Raw genomic sequence first — 21582 nt, forward strand, 5'->3', positions numbered from 1 at the left:
TTATATTTCTTATATATATTTTATATTTATTTTACTAAATATGTTTGTAAAATGGCACAGCTTTTTCAATATCTGAAATTATAGAACTTTAGTAATTTGAATTAAAACTTGGTTATAAGGATGCATATTAGTAATTTTAACTAAACGGACTAGTGGTGGTGCTTTTTTGGTCATTCCATGTTTCTGTAAATAAATAAATAAATATATGGAGAAAACTAGCATTAATACTGGTAAGATAATAATACTACAAATTCTACTAAAAATAACAATATAAAATGCAGTAATGAATAACGAGCTGCTGGATTCATGAATATTAATCAGGTTGTGTACATAAGCTAGACGATTATAGGTGAACGCCAACCAATGAGATTGTCGTTGGAAAATTAATTCCGCCTAATAGCAGAGAACCTGTCAGTTCTTAAAAGCTGAAGAATTCCAATGTAACGCTGTTAATTTGACAGAAAAATATAAGAAAGAATATTGTTTAAGTATAGCGCGTCAATTCTGCATGGTATGTAAGACTCTCTCGCTCTGTCGCTCTCTGCGTGAGAAAAAACACCAACTGACGGCGAGTTGTGCACCTTCACACTGAAGTTTACGGTACGCGAAATACCAGGCATGCTGTCCATCCACAGAGATGAACGGAAAAATAGCACAGATCGCTTCTCGTTCGATGAAGAGAGAAGCTCTGAAGCGCTCAGCCGAAGTGTTCTACTTAGCTTCCCACTCACACACTGGCGAGTAAAATCTGAGAATTTATTAGCCAGTGGCTAATATTAGACATCATTTAGTGGCTCAGAGTAAAGATTTAGATGCAGTAGTAGAGGGTTGTCTTGTCTGTAAGTCTAGAGAGAGACGGCATGGAAGTAATGGAAGCCCCTCTCTCTTCTGCCTAATAATTTTGTGCATTAATGTATGTAATCATTTCAAAACTCTTCTTTGTCTAATAATAGGTTATAAGACATTATTTGGACAGGGTGTTGGACAATAAAATGGGAAAAAACAATGCCAGGACATGCTTCAAAACTTTGAAAAGTCATCTTTTTAATTATAATTTATATCAATAATTTCCAAAAAAATAATATATATCTATATATACGTTTCATTATCATTAAGGTGTGTGGGACAGTTCATATAAAAACTTTCAGCAACATTTTTCCATATGTTCAGCCTTTAAAATGAAAACAATACATTCAAACCAATTTAAAAATGTTAAGATATTACAATAACTGATTCGAGCCATTTTAAATGTCGTATTTAACCCTTTCGTGCTGTTGCATGTCTTTATTACCCGTTTTTTGCTTTAACCTAAATTTTATGCAAATCTTGAATTTGCAATTAATGATTCTTCAGTTGTGAATTTTTGTATGGTCAATCTGAAGAGCTATGCTAGATATTAAATCATAACAGCACAAAAGCTTTAAATTGAATACTGTTTTTCAATAAAACATCTTAAATACCAGCAGTGTTTTTATTTTCTTTCTTTCTTTTTTTTCTTTTTTTATAAAAATACACAATTTGTAACTTTTCTTGGTATAGAGATTAACTTTTTTGTAACTTCTTGGTAATGGAAACAAAATGACAAATAAATCTTTACTGGTTAAACAAATGCCAAATTGTAAGGGGACATTTTAAATACATCTAATATGTATCAGGTCAGGATGGAATATAAACAGAAATAGAAAACAGAAAAAACAGCGATTTACATAGCCAATGAGTGTAAATCAAAGATGTTTACCCCACCACAAAAAAAAAAAAGAAAAGAAAAAAAAAACATATTTCTTTAAAAGATATTATTTCTTTAAAAATAAGTCTGTTTTACATTTGAAGATTACTCTCTCTTGTCAAATGACAAACCATCATCCATTCTGATGCTCTTCTCTTCCCTCCTCCTCCTCTCTCACATACTCTCGCAGTCTGACAAAACCTCTGTAAAAACAGTTACCCTGTTACTGCTGAAATTCATGCTTCACACAACACATCCATAGCTGACAAAAATACACCATGCACGCAGGATGTTTGAATCAATCAGCAAAAGATGCAGTGCTGTAATTTTAGTCAAGGCCATTTAGTGTCCAACTGTTGACTAAATATATTCTGACTTTGTATATAAAATAGATCTATTTTTATGTATACATTTGTCATTTAAATACTGGTGCGAATGCACCATGTGCACAATAATTGCAACCACATCCTCATGCACCACCAAACCAAAATAATGGAGAATAACAGCAGATTTCCACAAAAATCCCCAATTAAGACAGCATTTCAAAAATCACATTTTCAGAGGTAAACTATAACACTGTTACAAATTCTTAAAGGCAACCATCTTTACATTCGCGTTTATAACCATTGGGTCCACCTGAATGTATTCAACACAATTAAGCAGGCATAATACTGAGACAGGTACCGCTCTGCACGTCAACTTTAGGGGTAGTGTGGGGGGTTTGGGGGGTTAGTGGGCACAGTCTCAGGCCGTGAATATTAAATGTGCAAAATGTCACAATTAGTCATTTCAAAATAAATAAAATAAAAGCCATGCATTTTGCCCTAGTACAATGTAAAACTGCCTATCCTTCAAAAGAAAACACACACACAATTTTACAATAATACCTTAAATATATTCAATCAAACCACGCACTATTAAAAAAAAAAAATCTTGAAAAATTATAAATCTTACAGTTCAAACTGTTACGTGCTGTTATTTTCAAGTTTGATTTTTCATTGGATATTTTCGTCATCCTTAGCTACAGGTGCAGAAATAAAGAACACAACAGAAACAAAGACAAACAAAAAAAGTCAAGACAAAGTCGTTAAACCAGTACCATGCACAGGCATGTCATAGACGAATCTCCTAAAACAGGAGCAAGAGATGTTAGACAAGGCTGTAGAGATGGGTAATGGAATAAGACTGGCAAGTGACCCTTTCAAAATGTGCATGGTGTTTCGAACCAAGCGGAAAGCGGACACTGGTACACACTCCTGCTGCCCAAACACACTGGCAACCCGATGCACATCTCCCCTTTAAAACGTCAGGTGGTAAAATAGTAAGGCAGCTGTTCGCTTCCGTCAGCTAAAAGTGCATCTCCGAACATATCCAGTTAAGTCCCCCCATTCCACCCCTCCCCTTAGCAGCAGGGTGGACATGCACTTGACTGGGTACGGCTTGGATCAGCAGATTCTTTTTCTTTCCCAACGACTGCTTGCTTCAGCTTTCAGAGCCCAAGCGAGTCACAAATCATCACCAGAGGAACTGGGTTGGCTCAAGCCGAATGGTCCGGGTTTCGTCTTTCTCCCATGATTTGCTCTAATTCCAGTCATCCAGTCCTTTGCCTGTTTCTGAGTCTGACTGGTGCCATTTTGTTTTAAAGGCCATTGACGCAAGTGCGGAGAATTAGGGGCCTATGCCGCTAGTTTTCATGAGCTCACTGAAGGGTCGAAACAGTTAGAGGGTAAGTAATTATGTTGAATAACATTCAGGCACAGCTGCAATTACATGGCAAGAGTAAGGTAGACTACATTAGTTGGTGACTGACATGGGGAAAAGATCAGGGCCGAAATCCTCCATCTGAGTGCGAGAGTCTTACCTGAGTTTAATGTGCCATCAAGTGAGGAAATGAACAAAAATAATTGCCAGTCCAATATTTATCAGCATCACTAGTATGACCAATATTGAGTTGGGACCCTGAAGAACCGGCAAAAAAGACAAAGCTGGAGGTTAGCAATTGAATGGCACCCGCTCTCATATAGCAAATAAAAATACTAGGCATGCACCAATATTAAATTGTTTTATTTAATACAAAAAAGCTGATTACTGCTTTCAAGTAATGGCCAATATTTAATTTATATGTTTAAATATTAAATAAAAAAAAATACATTTTGAATTATGCACCAATATTCAAATTTGAATTTTAATACCGAAAAGCTGATAATTATTTTCATGTAATGGACAATATTTATTTGATATGTTTAAATAGAAAATAAAAAATATAAATTTTAAATTAGATACTAAAAACTAAAAAACACCATTTATATAAGCATGCATGATACAGTACATGAATACCATATTGTTTATTTTCCATTATTAGAAATGTTCAGATTTATTAGTATCGGACAATACTGGATATTTAAGTGTGCAGGATCATTTGAATTATTTACTTTAAAGGTGCACTAAGCGGTTTTTGATAAAACACTTTTGACCACAGTGTCGGACCGAGTCCCAAAACACACTTGTAGCCAATCAGAAGTAAGGGCCATGTCTTGTAATAATGGAGAGCACTCAATTTGAGTGCAGATGGACATTGGCAGATTGACTGAAGATAATTATGAGAATCGAAAGATAACTAAAGAGGAGAATGTCGGAGAAACAAAACATTAAAAAAAGAAGAGTTATGATCAGGCAAGAGGTAGGACCCAAATAAATACTGAAGCAGCTTTCCAGCGGTGGAGAGAACTCAGGGAGAGGGAAGGCCTAGAATTGGACACCCAGGTTGCATTGTTTCATTGCGAGTAACTTTGATTTTGCATTGTTTCACACATCTTATCTGTGTTGGCTTTTGTTTGAATATGCTTGTGTCATCTTCACTTGTTTCCGCGATCGTTGTTATGCCAGGGTTGTGTGGGGCACAGAGATATAAAAATAGGCAAATTGTTTTGGTGCTTTCAAATATCAACATCATTTGGCCAAAAATAGCTTAGTGCACCTTTAATTTTAACACTGTTAAATAAATATATAATTTAGAAATCTCATACTTAACATTACAATGTTGTGATGCCTAAATTCATGTGTAGCACTTAAATGTAATTTTAAATTATAATATATACATTAAGAGAATATAGATGATTATGTATCTGTGAATTTTATTAGTAAATTTACAGATAAATGTCATGCATGTTGATGTTGCAGCTACTTACTGACTCCTCCTCAACAATGTCAGTAGTAATTTCCATGCTGGCTTTCTTAGTTTCTGCTAGGCTCTTTGGCTTCAATGATTCCTGTTTCTTCAGTTTGGGTTCGGGTTTGCTCTCTATGGCCATTACTGGTTTGGGGGTCGGTGTGCGGTATTGCTTTGCAGCAGGGGGCATCTTGGTGTGAGCAGTCGATGTTGCATGGTGTTCTTCATCCTCAGGATCATCAGGTGGCATCATCACCTCCGCCTTCACAAAGTACCCGTGATATTGGGAGTGCAGCTCACCATTCCCAGGGCTGGAGGCATTGGCGACTGGCGCCGGCGGCTTGGAGGGTTTGGCTACCGGTACTATTTCCTGTTTTACTTCCTGTTTGTCTGATATCCTGGAAGTAGCCTTGGTGACACCCACTGCCAGGCTTTCGGCAGCAGGGGTCTTGTTTTCCTTGATGGCTTTTGGGGCACTTCTGTTAAAGAAGGGCTTTTTCTTGCTGAGAGGGGGAGAGGGAGGTGGTGTGGGTCCCGGGCTTTGGGAAGGGGACTGGTTTGGGGTCGTGCCTTTGCGATAAAAGTGCGGACTTCCTGAAGGTGATTTCTCTTTCTTTTCTTCTGGTACTTCTTTAATCTCGATAGGCTCACTGGAAAACCTTTGCTTGATATAGTCAGGACCTTAAAAGGGTATAAAAAAATCAGAATTAGTTTACTAAATATTTTTACATTTTGTATATAGATATTAATTTTTTTATTTTATTACATTTTATACAGTCTGATTCTAAAAATAAAAAAAATAAAAAGATCAAATGATTACTGCCAGACAAAAAGACCTTGATGCATCTAAATCTGGCTCAAATGCTTAATACCCAGAAACAAAACATCTCAAGAGCGCTGCTTGTGAATATCAAGCTCAGAATAAACTGCCAGCACAACAGATGCAATTTCACGTTTTTTACAGTCTAAGTCTCTTAGTGTTTATGCAGGGGACGGACATTAAGAACTTTGCCACTTGCTTTATGATTGAAGTCTTAGCTTCCAGTCATTCTCCAGATTCTCCAGACCATGGATATGGCCTCGCAGCTGACACAGATGGGCTTTCTAGAACTTGCACTGGACTGTGCCCAGGCCTAGACTACAAATAAATCACACTGTTTATCAGCCTTTTTAAAGAGCTAAAGTGCAGAACAGCTCGTCAGCAGAGAGTCTCGACACCAAACACTCTCAAACAAAATGTGAGTACATTTCAGAAAGAAAACTTTCAGTCCACATTGATCCCTTGAGTAAGTTGAGTTGACTCTTTGTTGACGCAGAAAAGGTATTTTGATATTTCTATAAGGACAAATGTGAAGTTATGAGCCTGGTGATTTTTATAAAGTCTGTAGGATTGAGGATCTTTGACCTTTATATTATAATTTGGCTTATATACAAGTAGCAGCAGCCTAATTATTGTGAAATAAAATCTAGATTGTAAACAAAAGTGAGTGTCTCACTAAAATAAACATTTGTCATATTTATCCCAATCCCCAAGACATAATTTCTTAGGTTATTTTAAATAAAATGGAATTAAACTTGACTAGTCCTAGGTAATGTTTCCCTAAATCACGTGCAGACAACCAAGGTTTTGAGAAATTCAGAACTGAAAACCTGACTACATTTCACTTCATGAACTTGACTTTAAAATTAAATGTATGGAATAACTAAAGGGACATGGTTGATGGGGAGGAAAAATTCAATTCCAATGTTTTTTTTCATTTGTGCAATTCTTTTGTGTTCCCCAGAAAAAAAAAAAAAAAAAAAAAAAACTTTGCATTTACTCATAAAATATTTTGAGGGTGGATTCACGTGTTCTTCTTTATGTTGAGTTACCCTTTCTGGATCATTTAAACAGGGGCACCGGGCACGTAACAGATGGAATAAATAAACTTAATGTAAATCTATCTGCAGAGATAATACTTAAATTCTGAATAATCCCCAAATCCACAGGTAACAGATTTATCCTTAACAAATAAAATAAACTGACATGCTACTCAAGCTGGTAGCCCTGTTAGTAGAAACTTTTGACCTCGTTTAGAAAAGTGCATGTATTTCATAATCTAAAGATATAGAAAAAAATGGTTATAATTCACAAACAGCTACCAGAGTTGTAGGGATTCAGCACTGTGATTCTTTGCATCCACCCAGCAGCTTTAATCCCACTGAGGTTGTGCTGTCAAATCCGGCTAGTGCGCAATTATCTGACAATTGAACTAATGTAATAGACAATTATTTATATATTATTTGTTTATATTAATTATTTAGGAAGCAACAGGGATTCTGCGCATGACATAGTAATCCACAATATGTAAAATATTTTTAGCTTCATAAGCAAGAAGTCACTGGCCAGCCATGCAGACCTGCGATTGAGTTGGGGGTGGAGATTTAAGGATTCCACTTGGACCATTTAGGAATTATCCTGAAACCATTTGGTAATGTATGGACAAATGCCAAAGGCATTTTAAGGCTTTAACAAAGCTTTATATGAGCAGAAAAAGGTTGAAGAAACTGGCCTCACTGAACTGAGGTTAATGTGATATTACAAATCATAAATATATATAAAATGTGACATTCATCACCAGCTTGTTTCATGTTGGTAATGCTAACGTATCAATTGTTTAGAATAAAAATTCCAGTCTACAACACACATTTATAATTATTGTGCCTGATGGTTTTTTTTTATAATTTGCAGGAATTAAAATTGGTCGGAGCTTGGCTCAGAGAAGCAGTAATTTATGCAAATTATATTCCTCCCCATCACAACTCATTTGCAATTGCATCTGCCTTCTTTGCCTTTGCTTGACAGGGAGACAAAAAAGAGACACTTGACCCAGACACAAAGACAAGGACACAAAGGGAGTAATTAGGGAGGGGCGAAAGGGCATAGAAAACGCGTGTGAGTCTGTGTATGTGTGTGTGCATGAGAGGAAGCGGATGTGCACGTGGGTGATGGGATACCTGGTTGATAGAAGTTGGGGGACAGTTCTCTAGCCACTGCTCTGGCGATATCAGAGTCCTGGCTGGCAGACAGGGCCGCCTGGTCAGCTGCCTCTGCTTTGGCCCTGGCGTGTGCAGTTCTAGGTAAAGCAAAGAGACAGAGCTGGAGTCAGACAGCTTGGATGATAAGATATGGGAGGAGGGCACAGCACTTTAACACTGCTCCTGGCACTATCAGTCACCACCACTGCAGTGGCTGCAAGTCTATTGTGCCACTCACAACAAGCACACAAAGATGCATTCATTAACAGAAGTTACTATGCTGTGTACTGGTTTCATTTTCCTATTCACAAAAAAGCTATAGTGCTAAAAATAGTGCAAAATGTTGGCATTAATTAGTTGAAAGAGTACATAATTGTCCTCTGTCAATCTGCAAACATCTAGAGCTGAGTGACAAATATATTTGATATACACTACCATTTCAAATTCTGAGGTCCTTAATATATTTTAAAAGAGAGAGAGAGAGAGAGAGAGAGAGAGAGAGAGAGAGAGAGAAATGAATGCCTTTATGCTGCAAGGATGCATTCAATTGATCAAAAGTGTCAGTAAAGACATAGGGACCTATTTTAACAATCTAAATGCATAGGGGGTGTCTAAATCCACTTTTGCTAATTTAGCGACAGAAAAATGGTTGGCTAATGGGTTGTCCCTATTCTCTTAATGGGTAATGGGTGTTTTTTGGGCGTAACATGCAATAAACCAATCAGAGTCTCATTTTCCATTCCCTTTAAGAGCCAGTTGTGCTCTTACCATGACGGATTTGCTATTTACACTGCGAAATTTAGCAAGTGCAAAGACAGAGAACGTGTCTCCGAGATGAAACATAGCTGTTCATGTGTGAGCAGATAGCCTAATTCTGATACATGCGATGACTATCCATTATGGCATGTAGGCATTTTTATATTTAATTAGCCTTCAAAAAATTATTATGCATTGCAATGCTTTAATTTTTTATATTTGGCATGTGTGTGTGCTGCTGTGCGTCCCCGTGCCTAAGCAGTGTTTACGCTCTTTAAATAACCCATGGGCGCAAAAATGTGTGTAAATGCATTTGCTAATTAAACTACGTGGCGCTGGACGGGAAAATGTGAACGCCGCCGGACTGAAACTAGCAAACACACTTACGCTGTGCCTTGTATCGCATTGCGCCGTGTGTATGATAGGGCCCATAATGTGAAATGCTCTAAAATATTTCTATTTCACATAAATTATGTTTTAGCGTTATGAACTATTAAACTATTATTATTTTTAACGATTAAACTTTCTATTCAGGAAAAAATAAATAAATAAAATAATGAATATAATGGTTTCCACAAAAAATATCAAGCAGAACAACTTTTTTGAACACTGAAAATTCAGGTTTGGCATCACAAAAATTTATGACATTTTAAAATATAATCAAATTGTAAAAATTGTTAATAATGTTACAGTTTTTACTGTATTTTAGATCAAACTTACTAACCACCAAACCTTTTTACAGTAGTGTATCTTAATATTTTCTTTCAGATATATATTTTACTTAATAACACATTATAAGTCTTAATGCTCTGAAAAATAAAAAAACTTGTCAGAAACACTTTTTTTGTAGGAAACTTTAAGAGCATTAAAACAAATCACTGAAATATCCACAAAAATGTATGCCAACTTCAAAACCACTGCAAATATATAAATATTAAATACATATATAAATATTTAATATACTCCATATTTAATCCATAAACTTTTAAATATAACTTAGTATTTTGTATCAGCCCAACAAGGCTTTAAATAACCCATTGGACACTTGTTATGTTCACATGAGTGAAGAAAGAGTACAGATGTATGTTACAGTATATGGTATATAGGGTCTACAAGGGTATAACTTCATATATTTATATACAGATATGCAGTGCCATGAGTACTGGAAGACCATGCAAACCTAATTTTAGTTTTTTTTACATTTAGCATTTAATTCTGAAAGTTTTTGTTGGGTTACTCACTCCTTTCAGTAAAACTAGACCATTCTTCTTTTAGGTAGTGGCCTACTTAAAATTCCCATCACATATGCAGAGTAAAATATGAAAATCAGTGCAATATTTGTTAAACATTTAACCAATACTATTTTTTTCCTTTTTGCATTAGACCATGCAGTCTGAATGAAGACATAATTGTCAGCTGGCTGTCATGAAACATTCCAGACAAAGTATCTTTCGAAGTCCATCTACATTACAACTGTTATGCTAAGCTTGCTTTTAAAGGATCATAGTCTTAAACTGTGGGGAGGAGCTCGGTCTGTATTCATCACATTCTAAGGAGAGCTATGTGAATAAATTAAATTGAATATAAAGCTTTGGTTGAATGAATTAAACTAGCTAACCTTTTCCTTCTAAAAAACAAACCTCAAGTAATAAGATATGCACTATATATATATATATATATATATATATATATATATATATATATATATATATATATATATATATATATATATATAGTACAGTATAATTGTGATATATAGCACCGGTCCTCTGCTGAGAATTGCAATAATGTTGATAAATGAAACCTTAAATAGGAGAAAGATACACTGTAAGCTTGAGCTAGAGAGTCATGTCATGGTGTGGTAGCACTAACACAAATATACTGAGTGTCTGGTGTTCATATAGAGCAAAAGTAGCCCAGTGATAACAGGATTAATGATTTATTATGTTTCAGCCCAAACCAGCTCCTGAAGAGATCCATCTAATTCAGGGGTTCTCAACCATGGTCCTGGAGGGCCACCGTCCTGCAGAGTTTTGCTTCAACCTTGATCAAACTCACCTGCCTATATCTTATAATAATCCTGAACATCTTAATTAGCTGTTTCAGGTGTTTCTGATTAGGGTTGCATCTTAAATTTGCAGGACAGTGGCCTTCGAGGACCAGGGCTGGGAAAGCCTGATAGTTCACTGGGCATCTGGACTTCTGTAGCCAATGAAACATGCTACAACTAGGTCTCAAGAGCTATCAGCTTTGCTTTTACAGTTATGCTACTGTTCAGAAGTTTAGGGTCAGTAAGATTCTTAAAAAGAAATTTCTGCTGCAAAAAGTGGCCGTTTTGCCATTATGGAAATTAATTACATTTAAAATGTATAATGATTAAATACAATTATAATATTATGACGTTTGTGTTGCACCAAAAAATAAATAAATAAAATCAGATGTGCCATTTACATGGTAATGCAATGTCTGATTTTAAAATGGGTTTTAAAGGATGAATTTTGAGATTTTATGTTTTTAACCTTGTATTATATTCCGAGTCAATTTGTTCCATTTAGATTTTTGAGCTTCCGTAACTTCTAGTTAAGCTGTGATTTTATTCTTGATATTTTACCATAAACATGCATGCAAAGTGAGGATGCACTGATGTGTTTTGAAGTGCACACAAATAATTTTCTGACGATTTTGATGTTTGCGGGTCAAATTGACACACATTTATTTTTTTTTCAAGGCAACTGTTCAGACCCAAGTTAAATATATTTCTTGGGAATATGTTGTTATGTTGGCGTTTTGCTACCCTGGAAAGGGAGAAAAATATGAGTTTTTCTCATTATTTTCAGTGCTGAAAAAGACTTTCTCAGACTCAGATGGTAAAAGTGAGCTATCATTTATATTGTCAATGTATATGAAATACTATTTAACTTATCTTTTTCTTCCAAAATAAATTTTTTTCTCATTTAGGGCCATGAACATGTCTAAAAGAATTGTGTTCCAAATTTGAAGTTGATATAAAAAAAAAAAGAGGTTCCAATGCAATTTTGTTTAGATGTTATACCACAACTTGCCACTGGTGGCTTTCCAACGATATGTATTTTTCAAGATTATGAAAAGTTTTGATTCTAAAAGACCATTATACTACAAGCATGGCTCCTCTAAACACACAAGGCATATATAATATTAACACAGTATTAAGAGAGCATCTACATACTATTTGTCAGCATTTGTCCCTAGGCGTTAATGGACCTAATGTGATATTCTTTGGAGTCTGAGCCAAAGAACATCTCCTAGGCGACAGATGAAGCACTTGCATAAATTCTGAGGGTTTTAATTTGGCAGTGTCTCCTCACATTCGCCCACTCTATCACACACAAGAGCTCAGATAAAGATTTGAAGAGGAGCACATCCTCCCTGCTTGAGCCCACAGCGACTTGTCTTGATTCTGATCTGTCCAGTTAGCCTGTACAAATGTATATTTCTGTATGAATTCTTATGCTGCTAGTTTATATAATGTTTTCAGTGATATGTCGGACTCCACTGATAACTATACAACATTCTAGGGCTGCAAATCATTACAAATATTTAAGCATGATTAATCTTGTATGTTCTTTAGTTGAAATTCCATGTTTCTCAAAATGAAACAACACAAAGCAGTGAAATAGGAAATCTATGATGTGTAAGACGTTTTTTTGTTATCTTCACTGGCCCTCTGCAGCCCTCTAATGTACTGTTTGCATTAACATTTCTATGAATGACAGACAGCATTTCACTGGTGTGTGATATCTGACTTCAATTATAATTCAATTCAAAGAATGTTAATGACTCTTAAAGGGTAAAGTCTAGTTTATGTCTGATTTGTGAAGAAAAACAACAACAACATGTCTTTCTACAATTACTGAGAAATGCTTGCTGCGTTGTGGACTTTTTGGTGGGTTTCCAAAAGGCACTGTTAGCCAACTATGGTCACAAGTTCCGCTGAACTCTAATGATAACAACGGAACTGTGGTTGTAGTTGCTTTTGGGAAATGCACCCCTGATCAGTTTCAATCAGCTCAAAATGGTCTGATTATTTTTTTAGAAACCACAGAACAGAATGAAAATGAATAAATGTGTTAACATAATTAAACAACATTCAACATACACTACTGTTCAAAAGTTTGGTGGTAAGTAAGTTTACTTTTGAACTTTCTACTCAAAGAATCCTGAAAAAAGTAAACGTGGTTTCCTCAAAACTGTTATCAAAATTGATGATAATAATACATGTTTCTTGAGTACTAAATCAGTATATTAGAATGATTTCTAAAGGATCATGTTATGAAAATTCAGCTTTGCCATCACAAGAATATAATCCCATTTTCAAAATATATTAAAATAGTAAACTTCACAGTATTACTCTTTTTTACTGTATTTTTCATCAAATAAATGCAGCATTGGAGACATTTATTAAAATATTTAAAATATTTAAAAAATCTTACTGATCCCAAACTTTAAAGTAGATATAAAGTAGCGTATAAAGTAGATTACCATAGAAGAAACAATCCTCTACATAAACTGTTGTTGAGGACAAACAGAAGATTAAGATGGTTATCTGTTCAGGTAATCTCATCCATTAAAGCCTTGACCAGATAAGCAGGACGCATAAATCTCACATATGAATTGTGAAATCAACTTTTTACAAAAAAATGTACCATGGTAAAGTTTGCACTAAATTATCATAGCTTCTATAGTCTCCTCAAGAAAGTATTAAATAAAATGGCAAATAAATTCTTGTATAGAGATCCCTTTTATAATCTACACTCATTGTAGCAACTCCAATATTTTGGCAGGAATTAAGATTGCCACGGTACAAGAAAGTGAGTGCTGATAGGATATATACGTGCACACATACATGCAGCTCTAAACCGGAGTGCTCTAACAGATGATAACAGGACACAGACTGGCTACTGTATCAGTGACGGCTCCAAGACTATATTCTTGTCAGCGATTGAGAAGCCAACTCCTGCCTTGCCTTATTTAGTCAGGCTCAGTACTGGCACACAGTGCACACATGTGTGAGAGAGCACAGAGCTGAGACCCCCCACCCCACCCCGCTCTTTTTCAAGACTCCTTCAAGGCAATCCAAAGCCTTCTCAGACTCTCCACACATTCCCTGAACCCTCCCAGTGCTTAACACGTCTCTGCGTAACAATCTTCAAAGACACTGAGAGATATTTAATTCATCCAGCAGCTCTGGGACATATTACTATTTCATTAGCTGCATGGACTGTGCAAGCTCATTATAGCAGCTTTCATTAAAATTCATACTCATTCAGCTATCAGAAGGAAGCTCATGGTAATGAATGAACAGGACAAGGACACGGTTTTTGTGCTGACAGAAAAAAGTAAATAACTGCATTAATAGAGCAAAGCAAAATGCTTCCTAAGTAAAAAGCCCTAAATAAAAAAACCTGCATATGAAAACCAAAATAAAGAATTACATAAGGAACAGTTCAATTAAAAAATGAATAATATATCATTATTTAAATTTCAGTTGACTTTCTTTCACAGAACACAAAAGGAAACATAATGGTGTAAGAAGGTGTCTCCTGAAATTATGTTTGATGAACAGACCAACATTTAGGCCATTATTCATTGATAATCATCAGTGAGTTGTTAACCACTAAGATCAGATCAATGATTAAGTGAGCTGAACTAGAGAACCAGATCATTCTGATTCATTATCATCAGATCTGCTTTCTGAACTGATTGATTAAAAAGATGATTCATTCTCAAATCTGATATCACTACTAAACTCAGGCAAGATGAGGTGAATATAAAGATTTTCAGCATGCAAGTCATGTAAAACATTTTTCTGATGTTTTTTTTTTTTTTTTTTTTTGAGCAAACCTCAATCCTTATTCACACATATTACAATTATTTGGCAGGATATTCTATATTAATATATACATTGAATATTGTGTGTTCCACTGAAGTTTGGAACAACATGAGGATAAAAGTAAATTATGATGAAAAATTTAATTTTAGGGTGAACTGTTCCTTTAACCATGATATTGTCATCCTAACTACTCTCCAGTGTTGATAAAAGGAAAAAAAGGTCTAAGGAAAAGAACAAAAATGAATATATTGAAGGAATACTAATACTAAACAAGTGAGAAACTTCTCCTACACAAGCACTAGCACTAGCATATAAGCTCACAAGTTAAGAAAAGAGTTTAGTTACAAGAATTTAGTGATTTTCTGGAGTGGGAAAATGTGTTGTTGTGTTTAGAAATCAATATCAGGCATTTCCTCCACCATTCCATGTGTGACTTAACCGATAATTATGTGTTATGTATAACACGTATAAAAAGAACCGACAGTAATGCAATCCCAGAGGAATTAAACGGCTTTGCCTTTGAAAACGCCTTTGCCGGTTGATTTACACAAACCACCAAAGTTACATAAGTATCTCCTTTGAGCAAATTACATCTATGTTAAATAACTTCTCTTATGAACGTATAGGCCTTTTAATTGTCATAATGGCCAGGAAAACATAAACATACCATGCCGTTTCTCCAATAAAAATGTTTAAATGATTATAAACTTTACGACTGGCACCCGATTCCTCTGTGAGTTCATTCAGCCCATCCTGTTGGCCCTGCATTGATTATGTGATCAGTATGAGAGCTATGGCCGGGGGGCATGTGATGGCACTCATGCAAACAGACTATTCAACGGGGCTCTTCTGCACAATAGCGATTTGCCTGGTCACCTCCCTGCCGCGTTTCACTCATTCACATGAGGGCGAATGAGCAGCCATCAATTCCTCTACAGCTTGGGATACAGCATGCAGATGCTATGTTGGTTGGAGGAATGTGAGCAATACTGTTGGTTAGATGAAGAAACTTGCAAGATAGAGAAAGAAAGAGAGTGGGATTGAATGTTGTAGGCATGCCCTTAAGATGCAATTGATCGTGTGGTGTAGGATTGATGTAGAGGAAGTATTAACCTTGAGGTGGCAATTTCTACTTTTGTTCGGGCAATGGCAGACGCTCTTATGGCTCCTTCAAGGGCACGGTCCACTTTCTGCTTCGTCTTGGTGTTCTTGAGGGGAATAAGCTGCTTCTTGATGCCACGCACCAAAACGTTATTTTTGTACTTTCCCTCTTCTTTCGTCCCATCAGGGAATATCGTGCACCCGTAGCCGTGGCGTTTGTTGTTTATCCACTCGCCTTCGTATTTCATCCCATTGGAGCGCTCGCTGACACCGAAACCATTCCGCTTGTCATTCTTCCACTCGCCCATGTATGACTCGGTGGTGGTGGCATCAACGTTGTCCTCAGCCGGCATGTACTCATCAGCCACTTCTCCATCGCCAAAACTAATGGTGGAGTTTGCATCGCTAGAGCTGATGCGGCTGATGGTGGCGTCGCTTCGTGCCGAACTGCGTTTGCTGGATATGGAAGAACGGGAGTCTGACTTCCTCAGCTGCTTGAGGCTCCCGAACAGTGAACCCCGTCTGAAAAGCCCCTTTTTTTTGCCGGAGCCCACTTCGCTGTCACTGTGGAAGTTCAGGACGAAGCCGCCGCGGGTGCCAGCAGGGCTGTCGGACATGTGGTCGTGAAGAACGGAGCCGTTACTCTGCTCGCTGCGGAGGGAGGCCAGTGAGGTGCGCAGCGGGGAGCGGATGACAGTGGCCATGCCGTAAGGCACGCTCTGACGTACGCCATAGCCGTGTCGCATGCCGCCCATCCACTGGCCCTGGTACGTACCTGACAAAGGGATTAGAGAGACTTTAGTCTAGATATTGCATAACACATAATACAGGGATTAAAAAAAAAAAAGAAAACACCAGAGGAGCTGACATGTCTGGGTGCTTTGATGTTTTTTAAGCAATTTTTTGAAATGTTTTTATTGAAGCGTCACAATGTTTTCAAGCTAATTAGATTAAATGATGAATTCATTCAAATGATTATAATAAATAGATTATAAAAATAAGTTATTAAATAATTAATAAATACATTTATTTATTTTTTTTGCATTCCATGAATACTGAAAACAGTGTCATTAATCAAAGACTTTATTCAATATTACCATAAAATATTTTATTCTCTGAATTCAAGAATAAAGACAGTTTGCTGGAGGAAAAAAAACTCAGTGATAAATCAATTCAAGGACAAGTTACCATCAGCAACCATGTTTATAATCTTTCAAAACATAATACTGTTCGAATGCATTGGGTTGGTAGGATTTTACTTTTTAAAGATTTTTGAAAGTTTTTGAAAGAATTCTCTTCTGCTTATTAAGGCTGCTAAAAACAGAAATATTGTGAAATATTATTGCAATTTAAAAAAAACTTTTTTTATTTTTTAAATGTAATTCATTCATGTAATAGCAGGGGTGAATTTTCAGCAGTGATTACCCCAGTATACGGTGTCACATGATCCTTCAGAAATCATTCAAATCTGCTGATTTGGCACTCAAGGAACATTTCTTATTATTATCATTGATGTTGAAACAGCTGTGCTGCTTAATATTTTTGTGTAAACCAAAATTATTTGATAAATAAAAGAACAGAATATCTTTACTGACACTTTTATTAATTTCTTTCAAAATTAATAAATAATTAAAGAACTGATCCCAAACCTTTGAACAGTTTTGTATGTCCTCACTATTCAATACCAATACAAGGCAATATACAGTAGACATGCCAATTTGGTCCCCATCTAGGTGAAAAGTTTTTTAATCTCACTTTCAGCAAATATCCAAAGTTTTAAAATGCATAAATAAAATAACACGCAGACCATAACTAAATAAATTATTGTCAGGCTAGTAATATACAGGTGTAATCCTATCCACATTATGATGCTGAAGTGACGAAGTGAACAGCTCTCCCTCCTATATCTCATATGAGGGCCTGTCAAACCTAACAGCTTCAAGAGCAGAGCCAGCACTATTTTAAAACATGGAAGTAATCGGAGCTGTTGTGAAGTTTGTGACTCCAGCCGACCATAACTCTTATTTATTTACCTATTTATCCACTTATTCCTTATGATTCTGTGTGTGTCATTGCCTCTACAGCAGTAATGCTGGTGAGCTAATATTCCAGTTATAGGGAAAGAGGCAGAATAGAAGCGACTTATGATAAACAGAGTGCAAAAGAGCCTCTGTTTCAGCAGTCCAGCTGAGCTAGAACACTATCTTCAGGATTCTTTGGAGAAGATGAAAGTGGGTTATGAGTAAGCAGTAATGTCTCATTAATTCAACAGTAGGCCCAACTCTCTGACGCCACCACATTTCAAGAGAACTTCAAGTTCCTTGCCAAATATTAATTTACCTTGGATTTTAATTTCTTCTTAAAAGACTTAATAATATATTACAATGCAATCTAAAAGTTATTTGAATAGTAATGCTGTTTAATCACTTGATCATGTCATTTGGTTACATTTAATAAAAGATAATAAAAAATATATATACTGGAGGCATCACAAGGCAATACATAAAGATAAAAAAATCCACAAATTAGTGCTAAAATTATGCTTTTGCTGTCTCAAACTTCATATGGCTCCTTTGTTGGTTACTTGATAGAATTATTTTATTTAATTTAATGCACCTTGCGGCTTTCTATTTTACCCATAATACCAACATACATTTAAGTATGTTTGAATATTAATATTATATTAATAAATTATGTATAAACTATGCTTATAAACTTTAAACTATATAGGCGTCAAAATGTCACTTTTAATATTTTTTAACATGGTCACTGCATTTTAAAGTGAGAGTTCACTCGAAAATGAAAATCTTGTCATCTCTCACCCTCAAGTTGTTCCAAACCTTTATGAGTTTCTTTGTTCTGTTGATCACAAAATAAAATATTTTGAAGAAAGTTGATGGTAGCTATTTAAAAAAATATTATGTAAGTTAATGGCTGCCATCAAATGTAGGCATTAGCCTACACACATTTTTGGAACAATTAAAAAATAGTTTCTGTGTTCAGCAGAAGAAAGCCATTTATACAGATTTGGTTCGACATGAGTGAATAAATAATGACATGATTCGCCCAATTTTACAATTTAAGTTCCATCGAAAGAAGTGACAGCACAGAGTTTCCACAAATAGCACAAATGCTGCTTGCAAAAGAAATAGGCTGAGACCAGAACTTGTCTACTAGTCTGCTAGAAGAGCTTAAAATTGACATGTTGCAGATGTAACTATTATTAGCCCTGACCTCTGTGAGCAACTTCTGCTGACCAGTCCAGTTATAGGCCATACGTCCATACATCAACTCAACTGCATGGACAAACTGCTTCATAAATCTGTAGACCATGATTTAGGGGCAAGATCTAGGCAGTAGAAATAACCCAGGTGCTTGTTTGATCTTTCACAAAAATAGAAGGAAAAAAAGAATCCTTATTATATTCTATACAAGAGGCCTTAGTTTTATAATGATATATTACAAAACAGAGACCCGATTTCACTCGGCAGCAGCAGCAGCATCACAAACACGCAAGACTTTAAAGAACATTAAATAGGTCAAGTGATGTTTTGCTGAACTCACCCCCATCCCCGTACGTCTCGACCCCATATCCATCTTGCAGTCCATTACTCCATGTCCCTTCATACCTGGCAGGTGTGTTGAGACTCTGGCGAACCCCATACCGACCCTTAAATCCGTGACTCCACTCCCCGCGGTACAGCCACCTCCCCTTGGACTCCACGCCGAGCCCGTGCCGTTTCCCCTGCGCCCAGTAGCCCTTGTATGTATTTCCACTGGGCCAGGTGTACACCCCAACTACCTCAAACCCGTTGGACCAGGACCCGGAGTATTCGCCCTGGCCCTTGGGGCCGGTGCAGATGCCGTGTCCGTGGGCTTTTCCGTCCTCCCATCCACCGCAGAAAGTGCCGCCATCGTCGAAGTCGAACCGTCCGCCCGTCATTCAGATTAAGGACTGAAATTAGAGTGTTTGCGTCTCTATGGCTGCTCGTATGTCGTATGCCCAACAACTACAACAATAAAGCGAGTGGGGTGAATTTCAGACCGCGGGCGCAGTGTTGTGATGCGGTGGTGTCTGCTGGAGATGGCTGAGGGCGCGCATTGGTGCGAGTGTTGGCGGTGAGTGAGAGGGAGGATCGCGCACAGGCGCCGGAGCCGCAGGCGCTGTCACTGTCGCCGATCCTGGCTCTTTTTTTATGATCCTCTCTCCCCTGTTCACTTCACAAGGGAGGGAGAGAGAGAGAGGAGACAGGAGTCCAAAGCCGGGAGTGAGACACCCAGCTGATGACGTCAGTACTACAAGCCCGCCCTTGCGTTGTATGGTTGTACCACATCCCATCGTTTCACGTTATATGTGGGCGAACGATGCAAGTTTATTTATTTATTTATATATATATATTTTTTTTAAATCATAAGAAATAGACAGATTTGGATTAGCATCAACATAGTTTCTAAACATCTACATTAAGTCCCTTTGAATGATAGCATATTACTTGTTTTATTTATTACTTTAGATAGGCAGTGGTGGCCAAAATCATTAGAACACTAGTATTTCACCAGGTAAAAAATAATGATGTTTTAAGTCTGTTTATATATTTTGCTGTAGTGTCAGTAGGAAATATCCGTTTCAAACATTCATTTTGCCATTAATTCTAATAATCCAGTGAGATATTTGTTTGCACAAGGAGTCTAACAACAGCCAGTGCTCCACACAAAATTAAGGGCCAGTATATCTTACCACTAAGAGTTCTCTTAAATAGAAGTAAAAGTTTTTAGCTAAGAGTTTTCTCTTAAAACATATTTACCAAGCTGCAGAGACAGAACTTTATTTCACTAATAAATAGAGAAGTCTTAAATTAGAAGTAAGGGCGGAGTTGACCTAGTTGCTATGGATGATGTCAGCATGCTTACTAACTATTCACACAGTGATTGGCTGATAGTATCTGTCAGAGATTTATTAATGGAAATATTGAAGAGCACAATATTATGTTGCCTATTCAAATAAAGGTTTAAATAGATTTTTTTTTGTGAAAGGCTACATTCACATTAAGATTTAAAAATGCAGGATAAGTGTCACTTATTAATACATGCATCTCAATAAATTAGAATGTCGTAGAAAAGTTCATTTATTTCAGTAATTCAACTCATATTATGAAACTCATGTATTAAATAAATTCAATGCACACAGTCTGAAGTAGTTTAAGTCTTTGGTTCTTTAATTGTGGTGATTTTGGCTCATATTTAACAAAAACCCGTCAATTCTCTACCTCAACAAATTAGAATATAGTGACATGCCAATCAGCTTATCAACTTAAAACACTTGCAATTGTTTCCTGAGCTTTCAAAATGGTCTCTCAGTTTGATTCAGTAGGCTACAAAATCATATAGGGAAGACTGCTGATCTGACAGTTGTCCATAAGACAATCATTGACACCCTTCACAAAGAGGGTAAGCCACAAACATTCATTGCTAAAGAAGCTTGATGTTCACCGAGTGCTATGTCAAAGCATGTTAACAAAGTTAAGTGGAAGGAAAAAGTGTGAAAGAAAAAGATGCACAACCAACCGAGAGAACAGCAGCCTTAGGATTGTCAAGCAAAATCAATTCATGAATTTGAGTGAACTTCACAAGGAATGGACTGAGACTGGGGTCAAGGCCAAAGTCACTGCACCCATTTACCAATACATTTTGGAACACTTCATTCTTCTTTCTTCTGTCCAGCTTTTTGAAGATGCAAAAAAAAAGTTGGTTAAAAGGCCATGGTGTTGCTGTGCTTGACTGGCCATCAAACTCACCAAGACCTGAACCCCAGAGAGAATCTATGGGCTATTGTTAAGAGGAAAATTAGAAACAAGAGACCAAACAATGCAGATGAGCTGAAGGCCACTGTCAATGAAACCTGGGCTTCCATACCACCTCAGCCGTGCCACAAACTGATCTCCT

The 21582-nt window shown here is 36.6% G+C and overlaps 1 protein-coding gene across 3 annotated transcripts; it reads right to left on the reverse strand.

Moving 5' to 3' along the window:
* Positions 1-1019: 1019 nt before the first annotated feature.
* LOC127950748 (junctophilin-1) lies at positions 1020-19934 on the reverse strand. Of its 3 annotated transcripts, none has more exons than XM_052547997.1 (6): positions 19204-19934; positions 15652-16414; positions 7893-8011; positions 4915-5576; positions 3588-3685; positions 1020-1929 (listed from the first exon to the last, which is right to left on the reverse strand). In XM_052547997.1, exons 1-5 carry the CDS (start codon positions 19580-19582, stop codon positions 3605-3607), a joined length of 2004 nt encoding a protein of 667 aa, XP_052403957.1. In that variant the 5' UTR covers positions 19583-19934; the 3' UTR covers positions 1020-1929; positions 3588-3604. The 3 variants fall into 3 exon arrangements, with proteins under 3 accessions (XP_052403957.1, XP_052403959.1, XP_052403958.1); XM_052547999.1 differs by having other exon boundaries at positions 1020-3428; positions 19204-19876; XM_052547998.1 differs by having other exon boundaries at positions 1020-3685; positions 19204-19876.
* Positions 19935-21582: the final 1648 nt, after the last annotated feature.

This window comes from Carassius gibelio, chromosome B2, assembly GCF_023724105.1.
Source record: "Carassius gibelio isolate Cgi1373 ecotype wild population from Czech Republic chromosome B2, carGib1.2-hapl.c, whole genome shotgun sequence".
Classification (NCBI taxonomy): Eukaryota; Metazoa; Chordata; class Actinopteri; order Cypriniformes; family Cyprinidae; genus Carassius; species Carassius gibelio.

Bases quoted from the DNA above. Each gene is read 5' to 3' on its own strand.
- LOC127950748 (XM_052547997.1), bottom strand. From the start codon at position 19,582: ATGACGGGCGGACGGTTCGACTTCGACGATGGCGGCACTTTCTGCGGT. The intron at 16,415-19,203 runs GTGAGTTCAGCA...TCCCTTTGTCAG, and splicing joins CGAGACGTACGGGGATGGGG to GTACGTACCAGGGCCAGTGG. The intron at 3,686-4,914 runs GTAAGTAGCTGC...CCGGTTCTTCAG, and splicing joins ACATTGTTGAGGAGGAGTCA to GGTCCCAACTCAATATTGGT.